General features: G+C 42.4%; 1 protein-coding gene across 1 annotated transcript in view; it reads right to left on the bottom strand.

The window, feature by feature from the left end:
• Window positions 1-27161, bottom strand: part of LOC124219881 (mucin-19) — a 267722-nt gene that overhangs the window by 234248 nt on the left and 6313 nt on the right. The window contains exon 2 of the mRNA XM_069136456.1: window positions 20957-21137. Within this exon, the coding sequence (XP_068992557.1) occupies window positions 20957-21133 (177 nt within the window). The 5' untranslated portion in view covers window positions 21134-21137. The remainder of the gene's footprint in view (window positions 1-20956; window positions 21138-27161) is intronic.

Raw genomic sequence — 27161 nt, 5'->3', positions numbered from 1 at the left:
AACCCCCAATTAGGACCCCCATCCGTCTTCTTACCCAGACCCTCACTTCGATACGTGCCCACATCGCCGAGGACCCACATGCTAAAGGTGCATTCACATGTGAATATTTGCCTAAGTGATTGGTCGCCCTGAGAAGAGACGCTTGCTTCCTAGGCGGTCGCTGCTCCATACCACGCCAACCGTGTAACTTGCCTCAAGAGCAAAGCAGCCGAGGTGCCGTCCAGAATATTCAAGCAACGAAAATAACTTGGCCAAAACTTCGAAACGCTCCAAGGATGATAAGTCCTCCCGCGGAGCACTTCGTAAATGTTGAAAATAAACCCCGAGTCCGTTCGGCTGAGGCTTTGCGGAAATTTCAATTCAACGTAAGGAGTAAGAAAGAAGAAGAGAGGAAAAAAACAATCAAAATGCGTTTTTTCTTTTTACTCTTTCCATTTTTCGCACTTTTCTGCATTCCATGAAAGGTCACCGCAGTCGCAACTTCAACGAACAAATATACTTACCTTATTATACTAGAGGTTTTCTTGTCGCGAGGTTCGATACGCTTGACGTTGTACCGTCAATGACAAAATGATCACCTGTCCGTTGATAATATACGCGTCCAAAGTGTGGAACTGTTACGTAATACCGGTTATTTGTCTGATTACCTCGGGAGACAGTTTTATCACAAGCAGTACGTAAACCATGACAGCCTTGTAACAGTCGGACGTAAGTTCTCACGACATTAGTGGAGATATAAAAGCTGCTATCGGAGTTTGGCAATCGCCGACATTAGGTACAATCTCAATTGGGTAAACCTACCCCAGTGATTTTTCCTCTCTTATTGAGTCATTCGGCGGTGACTACACACGTACAAAGCGTGACGAGTATATAAGTGAAAAATGTATTTCACCGTGGATAACAAAAAAGTGTTTCCGCTGAAGGAAGAAGTGCTTGAACGGTTGAATGAAAAAAATCTAATTCAATCAGTTTGTCTGACAGACTCGTTTACATTCTTCAAACCGTAAACAGCTGCGTCGCTATGGGCAAATTTAACGCTAATTGATAACGGACAAGGTGATAGACCGCGCGAGCAGGAGAAATTTAGCGGAGATTCAATCGGCTCGGTGCTTCGCGTCGGCACCTCCAGCCCTGTCTGATCGACTGTCAAGCCCAGATCCCGCAGGCTCGTCTCATCTTGGCGTCATCAGAGACCTCCCTCGGCGTATTCCGCTTCGGATTTCCCGATTCGTTTCCCAGCAAATAACAAATTCAAACGTTTATCGACGAATTTCTAATTGTTCCAACACAGAGAAAAAGAAAACAAAGAGTCATCTCGCAACGTACTTTAATCATAAAACAATACGAACATGCGTATGGGTTATTACGGTGGTCCTTATTGTTTTTGAATTATTTGAACATGATTTGAGGGGTGGGGTGAAAAAAATTCTTCGACACTCTAAATAAGGATCACCCAATTGGGTTGTATTCAAATATACGTGCGTAATCGTAACGACGAGATACAGCGGCAAGGAGTTGCATCATTTCCTCATGTGATAAAGTACATGTAAAGGTACACGTAAAGCTATAGGGTGAAAAGTTTGGTTATATTGCAAAAAGTTGGCCCTTTAAACGCTCCTTCGTTCGAAGGATTTATCTCGTTCCACCGGATACGCGTTTTTTCTTTAACCTCGACCCGCGTTTCTTTTACCCCGTGGATCTTCGCCTCCAATGCAGCTTCCCCACACACGCACAATCTAAGACGCCGGAAGCCGGCGAAAATATGAATTCATACGATCTGATCTGTGGGTTTATGATTACCTTATTATACTCCCGTCATGTCGTGGGGAAATTTCTCCAAATATATGTACATCCGACCACTTTCCGATACTCCTTAGTAATACACATCCAACAATTCCCGTCGTATTATGTTTACGAGGTAATTTCGCGCGTGTAATACAGAGTTCCATTGTGATATGCAGTCGAGAGTGTAACTTATACAGGCCGATAATGTATGCATATATTATATACCTGCGTAGAAGTCCTCTCACTTCTCTTCCACACTGTAAAGGCATCGCGAAACTACCCCCAAAGTACTTCAATCCGGTAAAACGGCTAGCTGGCACGTTTCGTTCGCCGCGCAATGATACGTTTACGATTATAACAAGTTGGAACGACCGATCGTGGCATGTGTAAAGGTATACGTACACACGTATAAAGAACGAGCTTCAGTTACGGACACGCGGCCGATCGTTAAACTGTAAAAATTCCTGCACCTTCGGTATGAATCGTAAAAACGATGACGAGTGCGGTGAGTTGTGATTATAATGCAAAATTTCGCTAAGAACATATTACAATATCATTTGCCAAGTATGCATGACCTTGAGGTCCATTCAAGCTTTCGAGAAAAGCGATGAACAACGAATTCCCTTCCCGCTTGCAAAACCTCGTGAACGAGACAAAAGATAACGATAACGCGGTTACGAATGACGAAGTGCAGGACGACGTAACGCGAAAGTTCTTAGTCGGAGGTAAAGTTGAGGGCAAGTTTTGAATCGGAAGGAACGTCAAAGGGGTCGCTCGGTGGGAGGCTTCAGGAGTGCAAGGATCTCGTGCACGTACCTGACGCCATGTCGATCCAAAGGCGAGGCGGATGGGAAGGAAGGATTCTTAGCGAGGAGTCGCGGAGTCTAAAGTCTTAAGTAAGACCACCGTAAGATTAGGTTTACGGTCAGGTCGGGTTGGGTTCGACATTAAGAAGACCGGACCGCAGCCCAAGTACCTCGCCCCTCAAAGCCTGACAAATCGGGACCTCGACTACTTTGAAGTGTCCTCCGGTAATGTCCCCCGTTAGGGTTAATCAGAGTTGCTTACTATACCTACTCTGAATTCGAAGAAAGGCAAGGGCTTCGCTGTGTACCGAGGCCGGACTGGATATCGATGCTGCCACGTGATTGGAGAACGTTTTGATTCGTCATTGCCGAGTTTAAAACCCATTGTCGTTATTTAACGCGTTTGGTTTCCAGGTCAGGGCAGGTGGATTAATTTCAGAGTCCGGTTTATAAGGATTCTCTGACAAAAGCTGGGCGGAGGCTGCTAGTTCGATACAAAGATTTAGAATTATATGAAGATTGAGTACAAAGAGTGGATACTGCGTTTTAATTTATTTAGAATCGAATCGTCGAAGTCGCGTATTCGCGTCGGGTGAATTAAGAGAGATGTAAAAGAAAATAGATCGATGTAAATTAGAGGGGACCCCCTCAACCTTGCGTTTGCCGATAAATGCTCGAGATATTGCTTTAATTATCGGTGAGGGTTGGAAAAAGCTGAAGCAGGGTTGAAACCCGCTCTTCCATCCGAATGAATTACAAAAATCGAAAGTGAAACCTGCAGCGCAGGTTATATTCGTGCAATCATGATTTTGTTCATTCAATGGTATAAGAACGCTGTCTCACGGTACAGTTGTAAAAAATAATGACAGATGGATTACACTAACGAAACAAATCTCTTTCACGTACATACTCATTAGACTGGTTAACCAAAGGTGAAGAAGTTTTTTTTTTTCAGTGAGGGTTCCTCATAAAAAAAAAAAAATCCCCTACAAATTTCAGTTACCTACAAAAAACATATGTTTTATTTTCGTCCCATACCTTCATGCGAAATCGACAGTGCGTCAAGGTAACCATTCTTTTTACGTGTTACTTTAATGTAAAAACGAAAACGCGAAAGTGAGACCTCTAAATCTTATTCGATCGAGCTCAAATTTGCAAGTAGTTTCTTTTCACTATAAATAACAATTTTATGAAGAATCTGACACTCATATATACAACTTTTCGTCAATGGGACATAACCGAAGGTTTACAAGGTACTATACCCACAATAATATCGATTGCGTAATTCATTCCGGAGACAAATCGACGGTCTCAATCTTAGCTTACACTCGACAGTCCCGGCCAAGAACTTTCGATTTATGGGCCGTTTTACCGTGCGGGGGGATGAAGGGAGGGAAGAAAGGGGTCAAAGGGGGCAGCAAGGAGCCGAGAGGGTTTGAGGATGCGGTCAGAGTGACAGGGCGGGTGATTAGACGCACAATATTCAGCGTCCGAAACAACATCTGCGTCGTCCATTGATCACGCGTAGGGTTGAAAACGGGGAGCGCGTCGAGTCCCTCGAAAGGTTCCACATGTATTCCCTGATATATTTAGCTCGACTTGTCGCCTCCAAAAATGAATTGTAGCCACGTTTTCGTACGCGCGGAAAAGCGATTTGCATAGAAGCGGTAAAATTTGACTCGAATGGAGGGGGTTTGGGGGGGTGGAGGGCCACGACCTTAGCACCCTACTTCTTGGCCTTATGGGGGGCTGAGCCAGGTGACGGCGACGCGGCGAAGCAGCGCTGCCAGCAGAATCCTCTCTTGTCAAGTTTAAACCCGGTACGTGACTAACTTGCAAGCGGCCTGCTAAGATGCCCGCTAATTTATATGTTCGTGTTAACTTGGTGTGCCCCTCGGAACCATCCCTGCTGCCCCCCCAGCTCCCCACTCAAAGCCCACGGACACCCTTAAGGAGGAAAGCTTCTGTACGGGAAGCCGCGGGACGCATAAGTAATCGCTATCGCCATGCCCAGATGTGCGGCAGCACAACCGAGACGAGATGACGACGCGCTTCGCTCGCAATCAAATGATCCTCCTGGCTCTTCTATCTCTCTCTCTCTCTCTCTCTCTCTCTCTCTCTCTCTCTCTCTCTCTCTCTCTCTCTCTCTCTCTCTCTTTCTCTCTCCTCCATTCACGCTCATACCTGAATGTATACACTATACGTTATATACACTCCGTGCCAGATGGAAGTTATCGTCATCACGCCTCCTCGCCCTGCATTTCCTTATACCGACCCAAAGCCTCAAAGTTTTCTCCAAGCCAATCGGAGATATTATTACGTTCGAGCATACGTACATAAGTTTCGCCAATTTCAACACGATTCACTGACTGTCGAGAATTTTAAGCCGTAGGTGAATTACGGGTTTTCACCATCATCTTAAGGGGGAGGGGGCCAGTCATATCTATTTTTAGGAGTTTTTTAAAAAGAAACCTCCCCCTCCAAGTAGTTGAAATTTTCAAGTTTTCCTAATTTTGACCATTTTTCAACACGCAAGTACACTTTATACCGTCTACTTGAAAATTGTTCTATATGACTATATGTTATTTTAACACCAGCACATGTTTTTCAAAAGTTGTATAAACTAAATATCAACGAATAATGGAACCTAATTCTTTCAGGAGAATTAAATAAACCCACCCTAAATGGTATAAAAAAGTCAAAGTGTCCTTGCCTGAAGAGAAAATCATGGATTAATCGACGTTCACCGTAGTAAAGTTTAGTCGTTAGGACGAATTCGTTGACTTGTTTATCGAAAAACCGCCAATTATCGTTATAAATTTTTTCCCCCATCAACTGCAGTGTCGTATAAGAAATTTGCTAATGGTTTCGAGACGCGTTTTGGAAGCCTTACTCGATGGCATGGCATGGCACGGCAGAGGTTTGGCGAGCGGTAAGAGCTTGCGCGTCCCTTTGACAACCCTTTGACAAGCGTTGGCGCGGGCATCTTGAAAACATCTTGGCGTCTTGTCCTAATAACAAGCAACATTAATCACCGTTGCGCCGGCGTGCAATTACCGAGCTGTGGTGCCAAAACCCTCCGAGTCAAAGGGTGGGCTTAATTTCATGCATGACGAGAGCATCTGTCTTCCATCTCTCTCTATTTCTCTCTCTCTCTCTCTTCCTCGCTCTCGCTCTCTGGTTTTGATTCCCATTTTGCTAAACATTGGTGACCGCGATGAATTTCCAAAGCGATAATAAATTAACAACGCAAGTTTGTCACGTCGATAGGTGAAATTGAGCCCAGTATAAAAATTTCTCAGTCAATATAACCCTCGGCTTAATTTCTTGGCGAGAAATCGCTGACGGTCTTTCCTTGCCCCCTTAATTTTATCCTTCACCCTGCACCCCTTGCCCTTCGCAACTTGCCGAATTACGGATATCCGGCTAATCGAATACCTTTCTCAACCGACCGGAAATACCGCGAATCATTCTCCCGCGCAGATGGAAATTCGAATTAACAAACATTCTTTTGAAAACACCGTCTCATCTCGCCAATTACAGTATCTGTGCCTTCCTGCTGCGTGATTTGAAAAAAAGAAAACAAAAAAAAAAAATTAAACGTTCGAGAAAAAAATGCACCCTGGATTTCCTCCGGATATTCGTAACTCGATGAGTAGGTGCAGGAGGAACAAAATAAGAAAAAAAAAGGAAAAACAAAAATTAGGAGGGGAGGACGAAGTCTGGAAATCCGACATCAACGATCCATGATGAATATTAACTAGGGGGTAAATTTTTCACGCAAGAGCTAATTCAACCCTGCTGTGTATATAATATGCGTATAATATAATGGAGGATAAAATAAAAGGAAAAGCGAAAGGAAACATTTGAAAACAATAAAATTAAAATTACAAAAACCGGTTCAATTATCTTGAATGTTTAATACAACCTGGGAAAAGTTTTTAACCATATAATTACTATATACCGTTGTTGATAAATTTAATTTACATTGTCGGATCGTTGTTTTGTAAGCATTGGTCCAAACTCGACAACAAACCCGCGAAATTCGTTCGATCAAACTTAATTAGCGTTGAATTCCAGAAATAATTAAATCCAACCACGCCGCCGCCGAGGAGAAAGAGAGAGTTTCGAGGGGCACTGCGCGTAGCGCGAGCGATGAATTTGTAAAAAATAATGATAACAATATCTATACATACAAACGGTCCACGTGCACATAATACACCCACCCTAATTATGCCCTTTAACCACCCGCAGAGGAAATAATAATCCCGGAATTCGGAGGAACAAAGAGCGGTGCTTTACATGGTTACTCGTGTTTTTTACTAATGTACCGCAGCAAACTCTGCATGGCTATGACGATTCGTCGATGAAACGGAAGAATTAAGGGGAGGGGAGATTCAACCTGAACGGTCTAAAATCATACGTATTTTTAAAAGTTTTTTTTTTTATAAGACAATGAAAACACTTGGAGGAATTTGAGTCTGAGGGCTTTTAGTCATTTTGTTATTAATTTCGCTGAAAAAATTCTAAAATGTTGTTGAGACTATGAATAATAAAGCCCTCAAACTGAAATTGCTCCGAGTGTTTTCATTTTCTAAAAAAAAAAGAACTCTTAAAAATATGTATGATTTTAGACCGTTCAGGCTGTACCTCCCCTTAAGGTCCGCTATCAATCTTCCGAACCTGCCGTGCAAAGATCCGCAGACAGAAATACACGTTGGGCACTTTCCCTAAGGAGATAACTCTCCGCGAATTGGAACTGCACCGCGTCGGCATGTGCATGAAAAGTTTTAAGCAGCCATCGGTTGCCCGGGTCAGGTATTTTCGCCAGGATCCCCACGAGGACGACCTCTACCAGGAACGAAGTCCCTTCCAGGAATTTCGACGCCTGATCATTCCAAACAGTTTTGCAGCGGTTCCAGTTTCAACCACTGACATCCTCGCAAGGATATCGAAGCTGGGGATAAAGGAACGACGAAAAGGAATCGCGAGATATCCGAATATACACATACAAGGTAAAATCTGCTGCACTTTCAGAGTGAAAATAATTTTTCCCCACCAAACTTGAGGACGATCTGAATTATGCGTCGTGGTGAGCTCCCCCCTTCCCTGATCTAACTGCAGAAACGTCGGGGAGAAAGCTCCGTGTACTTGGTTATGCGTAACAATTTTTTGACCCGTCGTTGCGGAAAGGCAAACAGAGTTTGGAGCCACGGCCACGCTGCCGCGAGTCCCTTGTGATTGGATGAATATTAAATTCTGGTCACCGGCAAACAACCCCCACCGAAAGCTTGACGATTGAAATATGTATCCGGCGCGAACTCAAACACCAAACTAAGTGCACGACCTGTTCTCCTACGTGGCCTGAATCCGAACGTGATTCTAAATTTGCATATCACCGAAGCCTCCGACACTCTATCTGCTCATAATACCCACGTGTGCGTACTTATTTTCTCTGTCATTTCTTGCACAAGCTTTCTTCGTCGAACGCGAATTGAGGATCCAAAGAAGGCTAAGAACCACGTGTACTCCTTTAACAACCATCTTCGTTTTTCATCGAGCCATGAATATGATATCTCTCGAAACACGTCTTTCGAACGGTGGAGCAGAATTCGGTTCAATTATTAGACGAAATTTGGTGGAGCCCTTTGGCCTGGGGCGATCCGGCTGAAATCAACCCTCTTCTAAGATTAATTATCGAAACGTTAGCATGACTAATTGAAACAACGGGTGGCCCGTGGCTCGAGCCAAAACGCAAACCCTTCCTGCATCCCGCCGAGCGGTCAGCGGAGAACCCTTCCAGATGCCGCCGCCACACTTCCAACTTATCAGCCCGTGCAGAAACGCTTTTTATACCTTTTTCCGGTAGGTCGAGAAGATTTTTCACCCCTTGCAGAGTCGCTTTAAATTCCGTGCAAATTCCATGATTGTATACGGTAAAACGATTCCCGATGAACGATGAAAATGTGCCCGGGTACAGGTTCCGAGAAGCAAGGTTAGCGGCGCTGAAGCCTCTGCCGAATCTACGTGGAAACCAATAAGGCATTCATTAGCGAACGCCGCTTTACGCATCGTGTCGAAATTCTGATCACAATTATGCGCGTCGTATAGACGAACGACGTACAACGACGAAAGCTGGGTTTTGAGTTTAAGAGACGTGCGGTCTTGCGAATTTGCACTCACCGCACGCCGGGTAAAGTTGCGCGAGGGGTTTGTCACGGCGTTATATCATGTAGGTACCTGTAGTGAACCAATGGATTTCACCCTGATTAAATCAAGGTGGAGAAGCCGATCCTTTTCCGAAAGAGCGAAACAACAAAGCCGCCAATCTCTGCCACGGTAACGGTAATGATAAAGAACGCGAGGAGCTGGCTGTGCTGCCACGACGGTGCTCGAAGCTTCCGCTCAAAAGCTCCGAACTTATAATTTAGTTACAATTAATAATTAAAGAACGTTGTTGTTCATTATATCGGAGTTTGGTAAAAGTAACTCCGAGAGGTTGCGGTTGCCTACGTAATCCTCTATGTATACAACGTGAGCTCGCCTCTCCGCGAACGCGATACTCTCGGCTATAAACACTTCTCCGCGAACACTCTGCGCGTCTCGTGCTTTTCTCAGCAGGACGGCTGATGCATCCAGTGCGTCGCGAGTCAGAGTTCCTCGAGAAAACTCACGGCACGGTTACGAGGAGTCACATATCACTCCAGGAAGTCATAAATTACGAGTGGGTAACATCGGAAGCCAATGGAAGTCAAGTGATAGTTAGGTACAGTAATTTATAGACCCCACCTCGGATTCAATGTTAATGGAATGAAATCGTTCGTTTGATTTCAGTCGACAAAAGCTCGGTTATTCGTGAATCCATCGGATCGCGTCGTACCACGAATCACCCACCATGTTGAAGCTAGTAACGTTAACGCAACGAAACATGATGGAATAAATGATTGTACAATTTTAGAACTACTTCCAAGGAGTTGGCTTTTCAAAATGTGAACATATTTGCTTAGCTACTTTCCTAAAGGTGCATCATTAAAGTAACGTTACCAACTTCAAGCTCATCATCGACGCGGGTCTTACCTTCTTCGATGATCGAGTTCACCTGCGCTCTTGTAACCCCATAAAACGATCAAGCCTCGACGAGAAGCATACACGTCGAACAATACGGTCAAACCGTGAAGCAGTACACGGTATACGGTCAGTATGCAATATGGTACGTGGTTGAAACTCTGGGCATCCCCCGAACGCCGGCTGTTCCCTTTGGCGGGTTTCGCCTAGCGAATCTAGCCGGGAAGTCGGCTCCTCGGAATCCTTGGGCTTGGGAATTTAATTACAGTGTAGTGCCTACATTGTAGACCCAGCCGGGCCGGAAATAAAGTCTCCATTGTCGCTTGTATGTACAAAGCTTATTATTCGACAGTCGAGTGTGGGACGAATCTCGTCTCGTTTCGACCTCCGAGACCGAGAAGCTTTCCTTCATTTTTTTCAAGCTTCCCGACGCTGTGCGCACACGTCGAAATTCACGTTAACCCCTGAATCCAACCCCGTTTCGCGATATACGGCACAGCTCTCGCTTATATCCAGACAAAGTTCGGTCGAGGTCTTCCGGAGCTTTATCGACGGGGATCAAAGTTTCGGCTGATCGGAAGCTCACCGTCGTATTTTGCTAACCGAGAGGCCGCTGCCGCCTGGTTTCCACCCCCGGATCCTACCGCCTCGCCGTCGCATCATCCCGCCAAACCTCCGAGTACATAATACTTTAGTTAGCAGTTCCAATATAGATTAGGTACGGAAACCGACGAAGGAGCGAGAACCTCGCGTCACCCTTCTTCTTGCGACCCCCCCCCTCCATCACGTCCTCGCACTCCTCTTTCACCCGCCGACGAAACACACTAAGCCCCAAGGATTTCCTCGACTTTATATTTTGAGCCCCTCTTATCTCCCTCCTGCCCAAATTGCTAGGCGAAACCCCCGGATTACCTGTTTACCTTTCTGCCCGTGATAAATTTGGAATTAATTGCCTATCTCGTGTTATCGCGATATGAAATGCGGGCTTTTTAGTAAAATGTCCAAGCTGCGTGAATAGTTTTTTTTGTTCTTCGTTTGTTTTTTTTTGTTTTTTTTTTCTTATTCTAAAATTTGCACAGTTCCGGTAACTGTTTAAAAAAGGAAGACTGGAATGTGAGACATTGAATTCGGGATACGTAACCGCAGTCGTGTCATATCACCCACTCGAGAACGGCTCGCAGAGAGTGATGTCACGGTGTCTATGACGCTGTTGCTCGAGTGACACGGATCGCGTTTTATCCAGGACAATTTCAGAATTTTGTTGCAGAAGAGAGGCGGTTGGAGCCGGGGTAAAATGAAAGTTGGAGGCATGGCTTGCCGCAGCAAATCCGGCTTGATTAAAACACTGTACGAGGAATCCCTACCCCTTCGGGTCTCTCCTCTCTCTCTCGGTTTATTATAGGTATACAGAGACGTGTGTATATAAGTGCGGGAGGCAGACCCGCCGCCCTCTCTTATTTCGACCTGCGCCCACCCCTGCAGCGCCACTCGATTCACCCTTCAGCCGCAGAGCCCGCACGCCGCCTGTAGTAGGTATAATCTTAATGCAGTCTTACGGCGAGGTGGGCCTATATTTCATTATAACCCGGCAGCCCTTCCGGCCTCACGATACCGGGAAAACCCTTTCCATTTCTACTCTAAGCCTCGGCAACTTTTAGGGGGGGTGGAAAACGGGGCTGGCCGGGGGAGGCCGAGATATGAAGAGGGAAATATAGGGCGCGGAACGCGAACGAGAGCTAAAACTAAACGCGCGTATTCAACTGGCACACATCGTCCGCAGGTCGACTGACGAGGGTACCTGTAGCCGATTTCCTTCATTCTGCGGTACGTTGTAGAGAGTAAAAAAACATGGGACGCAGATTTTTTTTTCACGTGCCAATTCAGGCGTTCAAAGAGCGTAAGAACCACCCCTAAAGGTTTACGGCTAAAAATTCATTCTCTGTAGGATTTATCGATAGTACACTGTAAATTTTTTTCCTTGTACAACCGATTATGGACATTATTCACTATGTGCATCAACCGATAACGATAATATGCGCAGCGTATTTACCATCAGGGGTTTGCATCCCTTATTTTTTGGGGGTGATTTTTTATCTCCTAAACTGCCGATTCAAGAGATGAAAAAACGATGTGGGTGTTGTTTTTTTTTTTTTTTTATGATCGTCATGTACTGCAACATTTCACAGAGTGAATAAAACTTGCGCGGTTCACCTCGGATACTTTCCTTTTCGCTACAACTTCCGTAGGACGTATACGTATACGGGGCAATCCACGTCAAACAAACGGGTCAAACAAAAACCTGACCTCCTAAAATCCTGATGATCAATGGATTTTTTGGTTTTTATCGGTTAAAAATAATACCTCTGGTTTTTCGATATTTTTCCGCAATTTTATAAAACTGTTGCCGATTTCATGACGTGGGGAAATATCCTTGACATATGTGAGTGGACATTTTTAAGAACGATGAAACTTTTTTGTAAAACCAGGGCCATAAAAACACATTTTCACATCATGGTTCCGAAATGGAATGAGAATGCTAAATATGTATGATTTAATACTTGTTTTACAAAAAAGAAAAAAAATTCATGTTATTTATTTTCAACGATGGTTTCTTACAGTAAAAAATAAAATAAAAACAAACCTCCGTTCTGTTAAAATTCGATCTTCTTTTTGTTTCAAGAGTAAAACGAAGGAAAGCTATAACTAATACTTAAGTCAAAAAAAGAAAGAGAAAATGAAACAATAGTTATCAGCGTATAATAAGGAGGGAAAAAATCCTTCCTTACTTCCGCACTTTTAAAGGATAAGTCTAACGCTTTTCTAGCCCCCGCCTTCAATTTCGCGTCTACATATACATACAAGGCAACAGCCACTGGCTGCTGCATTGCACTATTTCCAGAAACCGGGGACGGAGTAAGGGGCGATATACGGAACCCGGGATCTACTGGGGCCAGGGATTAGCCCGCGGGGTATTGTAACGTCGTAAATACACCCCGCGACTCCCCCTCCCCTCCCCCCTCTTACCACCGCCCCCGAGCACTACGCCGTGGCCATTTTCGAACACCCCCTGCAGCATCCTTTACTCTCGGCAAGTAGCTCCTACGCTTGTAGATATATGCTAAATCGAAATTGGAATTTTCGAAAATTCAATGTGTTTTTTTTTTTTTTTTTTTTATTCAAACTCAAACCTTATGACAATTATTTCATATGCAATGAGAAAACTTTAGAAATAACGATTGATTTAAATTGATTACATCATTTCGTGAAATCTTGCACTTTCGACTAAGCCTTCTTTGACCCCTTGAAATATTTTTACCTTACTAGAAAACAACAAATTATTTACAGTTGAATTTTTAAGAGAATTTTCCTTTGATTCATGGATATGGATTATTTATAGGCTGCGAAGAAAATATTTTACAGCAAATAATGCTGGACTTAGGGGAGCGGAAAGAAATTTATTAATAATGATCTACATTTGTTGAAGCCAAGTTAATATTCTGTAAGTATAAAAAGTAAAATCGAGTGGATATTTCAACGATAGTTTCATAATGAAATTATTTGATAAGATCGAATGGAATCTTCTCGATCCAACTTACAAGTAAGCTATCCTTTCATCGAAATGAAGTTTAGTTGAAAGCAGATCATTGCGTTATAAATCAATCGATAACTTAAAATTAAAGACTTTCTATCCCGGTACACGGATTATATTTATTCGATGTTTAAAATGCACATAAGAAGTGTCAGAAAATTATACGTCTGGAAGAGAGAAACGAGAATGAGAAAAAGTCGAAGTATATTTGAAATTTGAAAAATGCGAAAAATTATTCTATACCATGTATTCGAAAACTTACACCTTTCAAATTCGTAGAAAATTTTCGAATTACAGATAATAATTTTATTCGACGTTTCGCCACGTCAAACTTGGTGAATTTTTCTGCCGGTTTCGCAAATCGTTCCGCATCGGGAATCGGGCGACGTAGCGATTTCGCACGCTTGTCGCGTGGCTCACATTTTATCCTTCGCATCCTTCGCGCCCTAATTGACAGAATTTTTATAAACCCCCGGGAGCGTTGAGGGTTAAGCCCTTCTTTTGTGCGTTTACCCCCGCGTCGCGAGGAGTGAGTCTTTTGACAGGGTGGATTCCGGGGCGTCGCGACGCCCCCGCCGCCTAGTTCATTCATAAAAATTGACTCCCTCCCTCCATCCTTTCGCGGTGAGCGTCTTTTAAACGTCGAATCGCGGGGGCGCGTTTAAAAATCGACAGAGTGGCGATCGTTCGCGAAAAGAAGTGACCGCGGATTGAAAACTGGAGCACCCTGAACGGTGTAAAAAGCGCAGAAGAGCAAGCCCGAAAATCTGGTCCGGGACCGCTTAATCCCGCGTTAGGACTCGGAAACGTGGTGTTAAAATACCGGAAAGCCAGTCCCTAATCCGCTTAAGGAGATTTATTTAATACGACGGCCTCACCCCGGGCTTTCGGAGAAAAAGTCGGGCTTTTTAAACGCTACCGCCACCCGAGTAAGCCTAATTCCCGCCACATATGCTCGCCGTTTCCCACGCTAGTGAAAAATTAAACTCTCAAGAATTTTCACCGATCTCGGAGGAATTTTTTGGCATGCAATTCGCCGCCCAGCGAAAGCGATGTAACAACAGGGTGCCGTGAGATGAAATAAACCAGAATGAAGGAAAGAAGGAAGGAAGGAAGGAAGGAAGGAAGGCGGGTAGGTGAAAAGGCCATCAGTGCAGAGAGGCAACCACCCCGACGTAACGCAATTCCAGATTATTTTTTACTCTCTCTCATTTATATCCCGGAGCGCAGAGCTGCAGAGAAATTGCGGCGAGCAACGCAGCAGGAAGATGATACTGGCCGTAATACCGGGAAACCTGCAACCCTCGTTGAAATTGAAGAGAAAAATAAGTGCAACTCGGGGTTCGCGAAGAGAGGGGGATGGAAAATTCGACCCGTAGTTTCTGGCTAATATCTCGAATAAGCACAAAAATCTTTATCTTATTTTCATCCCTTAAAGTACTGGAGAGTAGTGACAAATTTTTTTTTTGAAAAAGAATTCCATAATTTCTACAGGTTACCAGAAACTAAAACCTAGTTTTCCCCGACATTTTCCCAGTTATAGTAAATTATTAAAACCTAGATCGTTCATCTTAGTAACTTTGTATTCGGTTAAAATTCAATTCGAATTTAAGAAATATATAACGTGCACAAAAAAGTCAGTTTAAGCAAATTTGTTTTCTCGACGATGAAAAGTAAACTTGTTACCTCAAAAAATGATTTCTAATTCCCATAATAGAGAACTGATATTTTCAGTTTTTTCCATCAGCAAATTAAAAATCCCCCTGACAATTACAGGTTTACCAGATTTTCCAGGTATGTGGCCACCCTGATTAGGTGCCATACTTTCATGTAAGATTAGTTGTTCCGTTTTTGATAACCGTTGTCCAGCATATGTGTTTTCATATTTTTAAAGCGAGGTCGGTAAGGCAGGTATAAAAGGGAGTTTCTTAAGGGTATCCAAAGGCACATTCGTCGCCATCTCTCGTTGCTCGGCGCGAGCTGGTTAGGGGGTAGGTGGGTCCGTTATTGATTCGGAAACTTTGTTGCAAACTTTGTTTCATACCTATAGACCGTAGGAAATAAAAGCTTAAAGCTGCAGGCGTCTGCTCCGATACGGAATTCTCCTCGTACATCGTTCAAATAATCGCGAGGACTGCTAAAACTGGCATTGCGGCTCGTTGCAAAGAACAATCCTCTGATAAACAGCTAATTCGTCCATGTACGGCAACACAAAAACAAAAAAAAAAAGAACTACCCCCGAATCCACTCGTTCGTGAAAAGAATCGGATCGAACTTTTTTCACCAACGTGAATGGAAAACGCTTTGAAATCGTCGATGAAAATTCTGCGCGATCAAAGTTGGACGTACAAGTTGACATGGTGACATATGTAGCTCGACTGCATTTTCGGGCGATCATCGTCCGTTGAACGAAGGGTGCATGTATATTCGAGCCGCTTATTAGCGGGGCAACAATTATCCTGATTATTAATATCATCGTTATTAATCTCGGAATATTCAGGGTGCATGTGAATGGACCTTTAACGGACGCATAATATGCTATTGAATTTCCATGAATAGGTTGAGCGCCTTAAGCATACAGAAGGTGGCAGAATGGAAGGGGGCAAATTTATGATAATTGCATAAATCATGGCGTACCTCCACAATAATCATAATCTATTGGGATAGTTGCGCGAAGTTAGCTATTTAGCCGGGGGCGAGGCGAGGCGAGCGAATCCAAGTCTCGGTGAATAAGACGACCCGGAATATAACCGCCCAGCCACCCTTATAATATCTTGTGTTGAGGAGAATTCATTTATCTCGAGAATACTTTTTTCCTTTTTCTTTTCTCATTCCCTCAATTTATACAAATCGCAGAAGTCGGCCGAACAACCGCTAAAAGAAAACACTTTGCAGGATAAAATTGATCAAAATTCACCCCCGATTGTCTGCTACATTTTGTATATCGTGTGAATATCAACGGATATTTGATAATCGAGCTTTTCTTCGAGAGAGAGGAATTCGAGGATGAAACGTGATTCGATTCGATGAAACGAGTAAATAAGTTTTAATGACGAGCTGATTCGTTGACGTAATTGATTCGAGTGATTTGTTGAGAATACCGAATTGACCTACCGTGATATGTCGAAATGATGAAACTATCCGAAGTTGGTATAACATATAATCTCCTTTTCGGGTAAGTCGAATATTCTCCACGACGGGAAAGGAAAATTCCTGCCGAGGATAACGGAATTTTCCCGACCACGTGTCGTTTTCGAGAAAAGCTTCCTTACCAGCTTGAAATCTGTAGATACTATTGGTAGGTAAGGAAACGAGGGTAGGTTTGCTCTTAACAGGGGATGATGCTGGGGGTTCTGCCTTACCGACGCAGTCGCTGAGCGAGTTTCACCCTTGGTTTCAGGGGTGGCTACGCAAGCGCTATCAAGAAGTGGAAGCACAGCGGGACGGAGGGAGAGAATAAGGGGGGTAGAAATCAGCGCCACCCCCTAGTTGAAAACTTTTCCAACTTTCCCTGGAATACGGACTCGGATCGTGGGGAACGGCGAAAAGTTTACGGGGCGAGAAACTTTAAAAATCGTTACGAAGCAAGCGAGTATAAAGTTAAGCGGGATTCGAACGAGTTGCGAAAACAAAACGAGGTTGTTTTCAACCGATGATATAAAAGCATGAAGATAAAATGTTTTTAAAAATCCAAACCGACGATTGAAAATTTCTATGATCTGGGAACGGAGAAAGAAGAGGCGATATTTTCACGCTAGTCCGATAAACTCGTCGTCAATAAAACCTGAAGGCGTACAATGATAAAGTTTAAATCGCGCCGTAGGCAAGCGACGCTTTTTTCTTGTCGTAGGTACTGCAGCTGAAGGAAGAAAACCTTCTCGCAGTTATCCTCGTATAATAACAGCGTCGTAACAACGGTAGTAAAATAGGCGTTAAAAGCAGCATTAGATTCGGCTCGCGGGGCGAAAAGATACGCGATTAATGGTCTAGAGCGGTTATAATCGGGATAAAGTTTAAAATCATAACCGAGCGCGCCGGCTCTTCTACAACCAGCTATTATTTTCATTTTTTATTATTTTATTTTTTTTTCTCCTCGCGAATGAAATTTAATAATTTTATTTCTCAACCCCTGCACGTGTGTCCGTGTCTCTGCGACATTACAGATTCGGGGATTCTATTATCTGGAAACGTTTGTAACAGACCTAATTCGCGAGATAATCGATAACGAATACGCGACGACAAACTGGAGCAGCCCCGAGTTTATTTTTACAGCCAATTTATAAATCGTTCAAATTCATTGTGTATACATTAATGTTCGGTCGGTTATTTGCAGTGTAGTTGTGTAAGAGATAGTTCCAAGCATCCGCGAATTCACTAATGGAGCGTCAGTTTTAGAAATAAGGCGGTAAGTTGACTTCGAAAAAGTTAGTTCGACGAGAAAAGAGATAAAAAAAACTTCTCTCTATCTCTCTCTCTCTCTCGTCATACACTCGGAGAAAAAACAGTGTCCAATGCTATCGGATCTCCATCAGCAACGCTCATCAATCGTTTAATCTTTGAATTGATTGACTCCATCGGCGACAGCACTGATCATCCTGTTTGTCGTACGCCTGAGTGCGTCGGCGTATAGAGACTATACTGCAAATACTATGACCGGAACCAACCAATCCTGACATCCTGATATCCTGAAATTCCCAACTTCCCAGCGCGGCGCGCGCCAACAGACCGATATTGCCTTTGAAAATAAACACCGGATAATCGATGGCGGAACTAACGGTGTTGCAGGAAAACCCGACTAAGTACCCTACAGATAACGTTAAATCACCTATGATAATAATAATTTACTATCCCTCGCGAATGTAAATAAAAATGTAAATGAGAGCGAAAAATTTGATTTGAATTGATTAGCACGAGGTAAATATAAAGTACATTATATAACAAGGGAATAATCGACTTTATTCCCGACTCAGTTCTAGCCACGTTATTAACTTGAAAGTGTTTTCCTTACATGCGTAAGTGTGATCTGTCGGTCGGGAAACTATAATATTATTGAAAGTTTATGATGATACAGAGTGACGTAGTTTAAAATCGAAAAAAAAGCTAGAAAACCAGAAAAACTGAAAAATTAGTAGCGGTAAATAAGTGCTACTTTTTTCCCCGCATACGAGGGACAAAAAGTAAAGAGGGAATAATATGCCACTTTCGTCCTGCTTCTCAGTTAAAAAAAGTAAACATTATGGTTGAGTGGGAAATGAAAGAATGACTCTGAATCATCCCCAAAAACATTAATTCCATCCACCCTATCGAGCAGTGTTAATTTTCTCCTTTTTCGAGATTAACACAACGACTGTATCACGTTTTCGATTTGAGGCGCGAGATATTGGCGGTATAAAATCGCAAGCTTGACTCGAAATAAATTGTAACTGTTCCAAGCGGTTTGCCGCGGATTCGATGCTGGGATTTATCGCCGGTTCTCAGGGAGAGAAAGAGAGATGATGGCTAAACGGGTTGCGCGAATGAACCGACTTCCGGTATAGACCGAACGGCGTGCGCGACTCCGTGCCTTCGCTTTTGCACTTTCTAAAAAGCTCGCAGCTATCGGTATAGATATAGATATAACGTATGTATAGGTACATAACAGTTGTACGTAATACTCGCGAAGCGAAATCGACGCGAACTTTCCACTGTTTACTGCGGAGTTACAAATGTTTTCCTGGCCACGGTCCAACGCTGGGGAAACCAAACTCCACCCTTTAAACCGTCCACCCCGTACTTCCCTACATCTGACTCCTTCTACCAGGAAATAATAAACTCACCGCCTTATATTTGCTGATGCGAAGGTAAAACAAGTTCGGATATACTTGCGGTAAATATCTGATTTGTCGGGTTATCGACGAATCGAACTGTGTTTATACATATATATATATATACATATACATATATGTACATATGGACTTACATAATACCTATATGTGTATCAAACTTCTCGCCATGACCTCGTACAATTTGCCAGATTCGGTGAAAATTTACGCGTCTCTCTAATTTTAGCGCTTTCGTCAATAACTGTTTTCATCCCGCTGATCTCGACGGGAAAAAGAAAAAACGCTACCGACTCTTTCTTTATTATTATACTTCGGAGAAGGAATTTAAAAAACAGTTTTAATTAAGAACGTTTGTAACGTTTCTTTCTATAATATTCTCTACTTCTCCTTGGCCAATCATATTAGCCTGACTCTAGTTATTAATAACTTTAGGAACGCTGATTGTGACATTAAAACTCTGGAGTATTATTCGTAATTAAATTATGTTTCTCAAAATCTAAGATTCCCTTTCCTTGAATAGACCAATTATTATCTAATATCATTTGGAACGTTAACTTTGGAATGACAAGAAATGTAACATGATGTGTGCCTCAGGTTTCGGCTATTTGATGCTTCTCGTGTTACGAAGCTGGTTTACCAAACTAATGAAACTGATGTGATTTTCCACAAAGTATAATGAAAGCTGGGCAGAGAAATACTCGGTGCGGTAGTAATAAGGTAAAATGGACTGTGTCTGACGATAACATTTGACGAGTGTTCGAAGATCAGATCTATACATCACTGATCGGTTTAGTAATTGAAAGGACAGTCAAAACTCGGAAAGTAAAAACTTCTGTCGATTAAATTTAACGGCGAGTGAAGTGACTAAAATTTTTGCTTCTTTATCAAATTTCAAGAAGCTCAATTTCTCTGACGGCAAAAAAAATTCACCGCGATATCAATGTAATGTTACGCGATTTTATGTTTAAAGAAATTTTACACCACTCTCTAATTTTTTAAGACGTTTATAAAAATTTACAAAAAAATATTTCTCGAGCTTTTCAACCGTCTAAATATTCTTATCTACTTTTTTCTAAATTCTCCGTAATTCGAAAATACATACATAGATATGCATAAATTCACTCTTCGACGATATTAGCAACGTCATTTTCGTTTTCCTTGAAACCCGCCGAATTAAATAGAGAAAAAAATATTGTATTTCACGTGGGTTAAGCCGCTTCCGAGTGTGTATGGTTAAAAAAAAAAAGGAAAAATAAAAGGAAAGAGATCATTTTCGTAGGGAGTTTTCTCTCGCATATACGTATTTCCATGCTCGCATCCCGTATCGATTCCAAAGCCGTACATTATACGTATATGTACACACGTGCAAGTTCCGCGAAGAAAATCCGTCAGAGCCTAAACTCGAATCGGGTTGTTTCTTTGTGCATCGAGGGGCCTGAGGGTCGTATATACTTGGAAGTTCGCTCCGTAAGGTCGCGCTTTGTTAAACTTCCCACAGCTGACGGCACCCACTCCGTCTCGAGAACGGTTTAGCACTAAATCAATCCCCGACATATTGCCATTTATCGCGTCTTTTCTTCGGATGCGATGCTTATTAACAAACGACTGAATAAACAAACAAATTTTGTACGCAAGGTTAGAAAAAAAAATGTCCCAACAGATCCACTGATATTTTTCGATAGATTTAAGAATTTTTTAACGTTTCACTCACTGAAAGATAAAAGTACAAATCGCAAATTGAATGTTAAAGTTAAGAAAATTGAAATGCAACAAATGCAAAGTGGAGCAGCTGGGACGATATTATTGGTTAAAGATTTCTAACGGTGCGCAGTTTTTGGTACAGCGAAGTGTGAAGGTTCTTTAAAATTTGCAAAATCTTGATCACTTACCTTTTTTGGTGTCGGGTGCAAAACGGTGACGGGCACTTGTCGAGGTGTAGAAGGCGTCGGGTGTTGCTGAGATTCTTTGTCCGGTTCGGGGGGCGTTTTTCTTGCAGGTCTCGCCGAGCTCGGGAGCTCGAGAAGATGCTGTATGGAGTGATTCTGCCTCGTCTTTCTCGCCGCCATTCCGCTGCAGGATCGCGGGTAAGAAACAGCAAAGAAAGAGTCGAGATTAGTTTGAACTTTGTTGGCAGTGTAAGAATGGCAAGAAAAAGAAGAAGAAGAAGAAGAAGAAGCGGAAGAAAAGCAGGGAGAAAAGTAAGCAGCGTGCTTAAATTATTAAGAAACAAGAATAATAATGGTTATACATATAATACAACAAGACTAAAAGAAAACGGAAAGGAACGTCGCACGATCAATGAGAGGGTAAAAGGAGGGGAAGAAAATTTCTCTTAAAAACTTTTTAAACTCATCTATCTTCTTTCATTTGATCCGTTAAAACGATACAAGAGAGAACGGCGAATGAGGAGCTGAGAAGGACCAAGTTTAAACTATGTATGTATACATACGACAAATACAGCAGGTTTCAAACTCTTTTACCGCACAACAGGCATCGTGCGGTGGGTATATAATATACACATTATACATAGGTATTTATGTTATGTTATGTATGTATGTATGTATGTATGTACGTATACACGTGTATGAACGCGGCCAATCAATATCTTTCGTTTTGCTTACCGAGGGCCACCGACGAGCGGTAAATCAACCGCCCGAAACTCCCGCGACAACTTTTACAACCCTGAACAAAAGCTCGGCTTCTTCTCGCACCGAGATTCGCGCGAGATGCTTCGGAGCATCATCCCATCTATAGACATATGTGTGCATATTATATGGAATGTTGAGAAAAGAGATCCGCCAGACCGTGTTTATTTTTTTCATTCCCGACTCAAACTTGATGTTAATTTTTTTGTTTTTTTTAACTGAAATAGGGCACGAAAGTAGCATATTATTCCCTCTTAACATTAATCCCTAATTTGCGAGATAAGAGTAGCACTTTTTTCCCGCGTTTGCAAATTAATTCTTCAGTGTCTTTCTTTTTCTTCTTGCACTGAACGCCGAGTGTAGCGTTGAAAATTGAAAAAATTGGCAAAACCGGCCATATGTATCGTTACAAACTTCCAACAATATTGTAACTTTCAAACTAATAAAATGATCACACTTACGCATGAATAAAAGAATTACAACGATGTTTTATCAAAAATTTTGAAAGTATCCAACAAACTCCTAACATTTCGATGAATAAAGGTCAGATTTATTAGATTCCTTAAAATTTAATCAAAGAAGAATTTACCCATGACAATAGAAATTGATATTACACGATTGTACAATATTCAACGACACTTTCTCTCTATTTAATAACTTATCAGATATGCGTATACATTTTTTTCCTAGGTGGAGGGGAGTTCCGCCACTCGCGGGAATAACCCCCGACTTTATTCCCTTGGTACATAATGTTCTATTTCTCTTTCGATTAATGCGAAAGCTCGGACCGTCTGTACGAGCTGAAAATTTGATTGGCGAGTTATCCGAGCTAGGCGCGTATGTGATATACGAGGTATGTGTGTAATAATAACTACGGAAAAGAGCTTGAAACTACTTGACAAATATTATATCACGTTAGCGTATATTCTTTGAAGGAGAAACTTTTATCTTTGCATCCCTTTCGTCGGTGAATGTGTACAAGGTGTGTAGGTACGTATCTACGTGTAGAGGTACCTGCAGTAGTACCCTATATCGCACGGTGGGGTGAGAAAACTTTCACATTTAACTTTTTCATCCCGTTCGCGTAAGGGAGGAAAGAGGGAAACGGCCAACAAAGCTCATCATGGAAAAGTTTTACAAAACAAGGACGCGGAGTAGTCGAGGGGAGTTAGTTCGATGAAGAATCGGGGCTGACATTCGTAATACATATTTTATATACATAGATCTACGCACGGCGAAAGCTCGCCGATTGAATTGCAAAGTCGAGGTCTTGGCTGATTCCGCAAACTAACTAATTGTAAAACACTTGTCTACGAGCCGTGGGATTGAATAGACGACGCGGATCGCCCCGATCTTCGAGGGTCCTTAAAACGGGACTTTATGGAGGCAATGAAATTTCGTTCACCGTTATCGAGCTAACCGCCGGAGAATCGCATTTTTTTGCTTATCATTGTCAGAACGAGACAAAGGGAAGAAGAGAAGCAGAAGAATATTCCAATCAAGGGTTGAATTCAAGCCCCGAAATGAATAACGATTTCTTAATCGGTTATTTCATCGTCCTGTTTTATGGTAATCACGATCTCAACTCTTGGGGCGACGTAATATCTCATAGATTATAACACGATAATCGATCGCAACTATAAGATGCTCAGATATTTGATTTAGGGCGGATCAAAAATCACGTCACATTGACAAAAAGCTATGATTGCAGCTCAGGTGCTTTAACGGCGGGGCGATATAATTGAATTATTTCAAGGGAAAAGGCAGTCGGTATACTTTCTTCCCGCGAACCACTCGTGAAATACTTAAAAAGTTGCCCCGGGACGGAAAGTTTCGTTATATATATGTATATATGTGCGTATACATATACATACAACGTGTTTGGGCGTATATATGTACAAGGTGGAAAGCTGAGGCGCGGAACAATCGAGTTGTTCGACTATACATACATACATAGACACATACACACACAAATACACACACATATGTATATATATATATATATGTATATATATGTATATGTACATTACAGGTATGTATAAGAGCGAAAACTTGGCGGAGAAACTGAAAAGTTAATTTGGCCGCGTTAAATTACAAGAGCGGCGAAGCATTAAGCTTCGAAAAGTTGTTCGGATGACGAACACGGTGTTATTATCACCCGGGCCGAGTTGCGTCTTTGGTATGACTGATAGAAGAAAGTCGTTGAATCAATATCTGTAGATCTAAGAAAATGTTTGGTTGAATTTTTTTTTAAATCCAGTAAACATTCCTTTGGCCCAATTTGGCGTATAAGTATTCATTTCATTACAAATTTAGTCGATTCATCGAATTTCTTTTGTCACAATCTGCAGTGATATGCAATTTGGAACACGGTACGGTTTTCTCAGGGTTATAACAATAATCGATGATTGTGAAAGAAATAAGTTGTAGAATAAAAGGGAAAAAGTTTGTCACGGCGAAATAATCGCCATAACGAAGTCAGTCGACTATTTATCGAGATCCGAGCTTTCGGTGATCGGTGGTAATTTCGTTTAACGGGTCGATCGGTGATCGCGGGGTGAGATAAATGCTTCCTGAATGAATTCCGGCTCGAGCCTTGATTCAGACCGTCGTCGTCGTCGTCGTCGAGGAGCAGCTTCGGAAGCATCGCCGTTTCTCTCGTCGCGAGCCGGCGTCGTATCAGCGAGTCTGCGCTCTGGTCGATCGAGCTTTTGTTACCCGTGGAGCTTTGCCAATATCCACCGACCATTGTGCTCCCCGGATTGCCTCTTCGCCTCACACGCGTCTCTCTCTCTCTCTCTCTCTCTCTCTCTCTCTCTCTCTCTCTCTCTCTCCCCGCAATACATGCGCCAATATCGAGAAGTCGAACTTGAGAAAAGCTCATCGATTATCCCCTGATCACCGCGACGAAAGCTCTCGACGAGGCGACGTTGCGTTATGTTTCAGGCATTTCGACCCGCTGCCGCGATTCCGTCTTCGTCGTATTTACATCACCGCGCGTTCGACGCTCGATATTCTCCTCAATGTGCAGCCTCCGCAACGACGGGATCACCCGGTAAAATTTGCGGCTTAAGCAACCGGGCGGCGGAAACTTGGACGATTAGGGCCAAAGTGGCTCGAGTGCCCGAAGAGTTTTGCGGCTAACCGTAGATAGAAAGGTATACGTACCTACGACGATAAAGTATAAACGCGACCTCGAACCGAAGAGACACTGGAACGAACTAATTTCAGAACGAAACTTTAACTCCGAATTCACCCTCGCCCCGTCGCGTGTCACTGCAGTGTGTTTTATATTCGGGAAAATTAGAAAAGTTCCCCGAGATACCTCGGACAGTCTTTTATCTCGAGATAAAACTTTCTTCTCTTACTTTTCTATCCGCACAAAATTATACCTACACGCGTATGCACTCGGATGCTTTCGAATCGCAATTATACGGACCTGTTTCTTTTTGCGTTTATCGGTTTGATATTATATTCTACTTGCATCGTGGACAATCGGAAAGAATTTTTTCGAAACAATTTCGGCAATTACCGATATTGATTACCAGTGACCAAGTTTAAATGTTAAAAATTGAAATCAAACGTTGGAAAATTTTTGTACGCCAATATTTAAGGACCGGTGTAACTTGATGGAATTTTTTACGACAATTAAGGTTTGTTTCGTGCGGTAATCGGGGAGTTGATAAAATATAAGAGACCTCGGAGAGAAGGGATGAAAATCCGACGTCTACTCGACAGTCATTTTTACCCCGCGCGAGCGGAGAATCCATTTGTCAATATGCTCGAGCGAACTTTCTTACGATATCACGTCAGAAGCAACGTCGTCCCAGCTTTTACCGGTGTATAATTCAACAATTATATTCCGACGATTATGCGCATATTATCACCGGATTCTTTCACATTCCGTGAGAAGTCTTTCGCGTGAAATTTCCGTTCCATATTCAAAGATGATCCGTCGCAAAAAGTATAATATTCAGCAGCAAGTCAATGTAGATTTAATTAGAACAGAATTAATTTTTCAACATATTCTAGATGTCGGCGGAAAGATGACAAATGACGCGATTATGGGACGAAAATACGACGTTTCGAGTACTTTAATACCAGGGATCATTCGGAATCGAGTAATTGATAAATTTAACAGCTGGAAATCGATTTGTAAATAAAAGGAAGTCGAGCGACTGAAACGTTTTACATTCTTTAGAATCAAAGGAATCAATCTACATACAAATAATTGATGCAATAGAAAATCACAAAAATCCTTGCAATAAATTGTTGATTGTTGATTTCCAGGCCACCGTGAGTGATTTTCAACAATTTCCAACGCCTTGCCATCGTTTTATAAATAATTGTCATTGATGTATAACGGTTTCCGTGTGATCCTGTGCAATTCGTGAATCGTTGAAAATCGATCCGAACACTTGGAAATCACAGAAAATCAATGTGTAAGTTTAAAAGCGAGTAAAAATCATACGCTGCAAGTTATATACAGAAGTAAATAAATCGCAGAAAACTAAATATCAACGAATGAGAATCGATAATTTCAATTCCATTCCAACAGTCCTCCGTTAATGTTTCAATTTTGCTAGAAACGTTCCAATTCGTCAAAGTGTAAAAAAAAAAGTGAAGGAATTAATGAAATACGTATTCAAGATATCGCGATTTGTCGAAAAAAGAAAATTTTTCGAAAAATGATCACCTTCGGTTGGAATAAATGCAAAAGGGTTTATCCGGTGGGTTAATTGCAGTTATGCGAATAATCTGACACGCGGGGCAATTAATTGAATGCGGGGTAGATTGAGGGGCGGGGGAGGAGAGAGATGAGGGTGAAGATGGGAGGAGGAGGGAGGATCGACGAATCCCGGCATCCGGCCGAAGTACTTCGGCTGTTTCCGTTGTTCTCGGGAAGCGCATTCTCCCCGGATTCTCTCACCCCGGTCGTCGCTCGGGACGGGAGGAAAAACTTCGGGTAAAACTTTGGCCGGGAGTTAGTGAAACTCGGGGCGCGGGTGCCGAGGCGAACTCATAAAGTAACTAAATAAAATGATGTGATTTTAACTTTCGGTCCCGCTCGCCGCGCAACTCCGACCCTTATTTTCTGCTCCTCAAGCTCTCATAAAAGTTCCTATATAGTTTATTCTTTGTCTATATTCCTTGGTAACCTCGGGTAATTCCCTGATCGTACTTATTCTCTGTACATACATATACGTACAGATACGTCTGTCGGGTCATTTTCTACCCCCGAAATTGTGAGGAATTTATTATTTTATCCCTCGCGGATATTACGACGCGCTATCATTTTATATTAAATTACGAGGTAAATTTTTTACTCGATTGAACGTTGCCAATAATTTCGGATCGTAAAATTGTACGACTCTTTTACCAGGTTTTACCAAACCAAAATACGAAATTTATAATGTTGTAAAACAAAAAAAAAAAAAAAAAAACTTTC

This window comes from Neodiprion pinetum, chromosome 5 (assembly GCF_021155775.2).
Source record: "Neodiprion pinetum isolate iyNeoPine1 chromosome 5, iyNeoPine1.2, whole genome shotgun sequence".
In the NCBI taxonomy this organism is placed as follows: domain Eukaryota; kingdom Metazoa; phylum Arthropoda; class Insecta; order Hymenoptera; family Diprionidae; genus Neodiprion; species Neodiprion pinetum.
The sequence above is the reverse complement of the archived record's forward strand: the minus strand, read 5'-3'. Positions and strand labels throughout refer to the sequence as shown.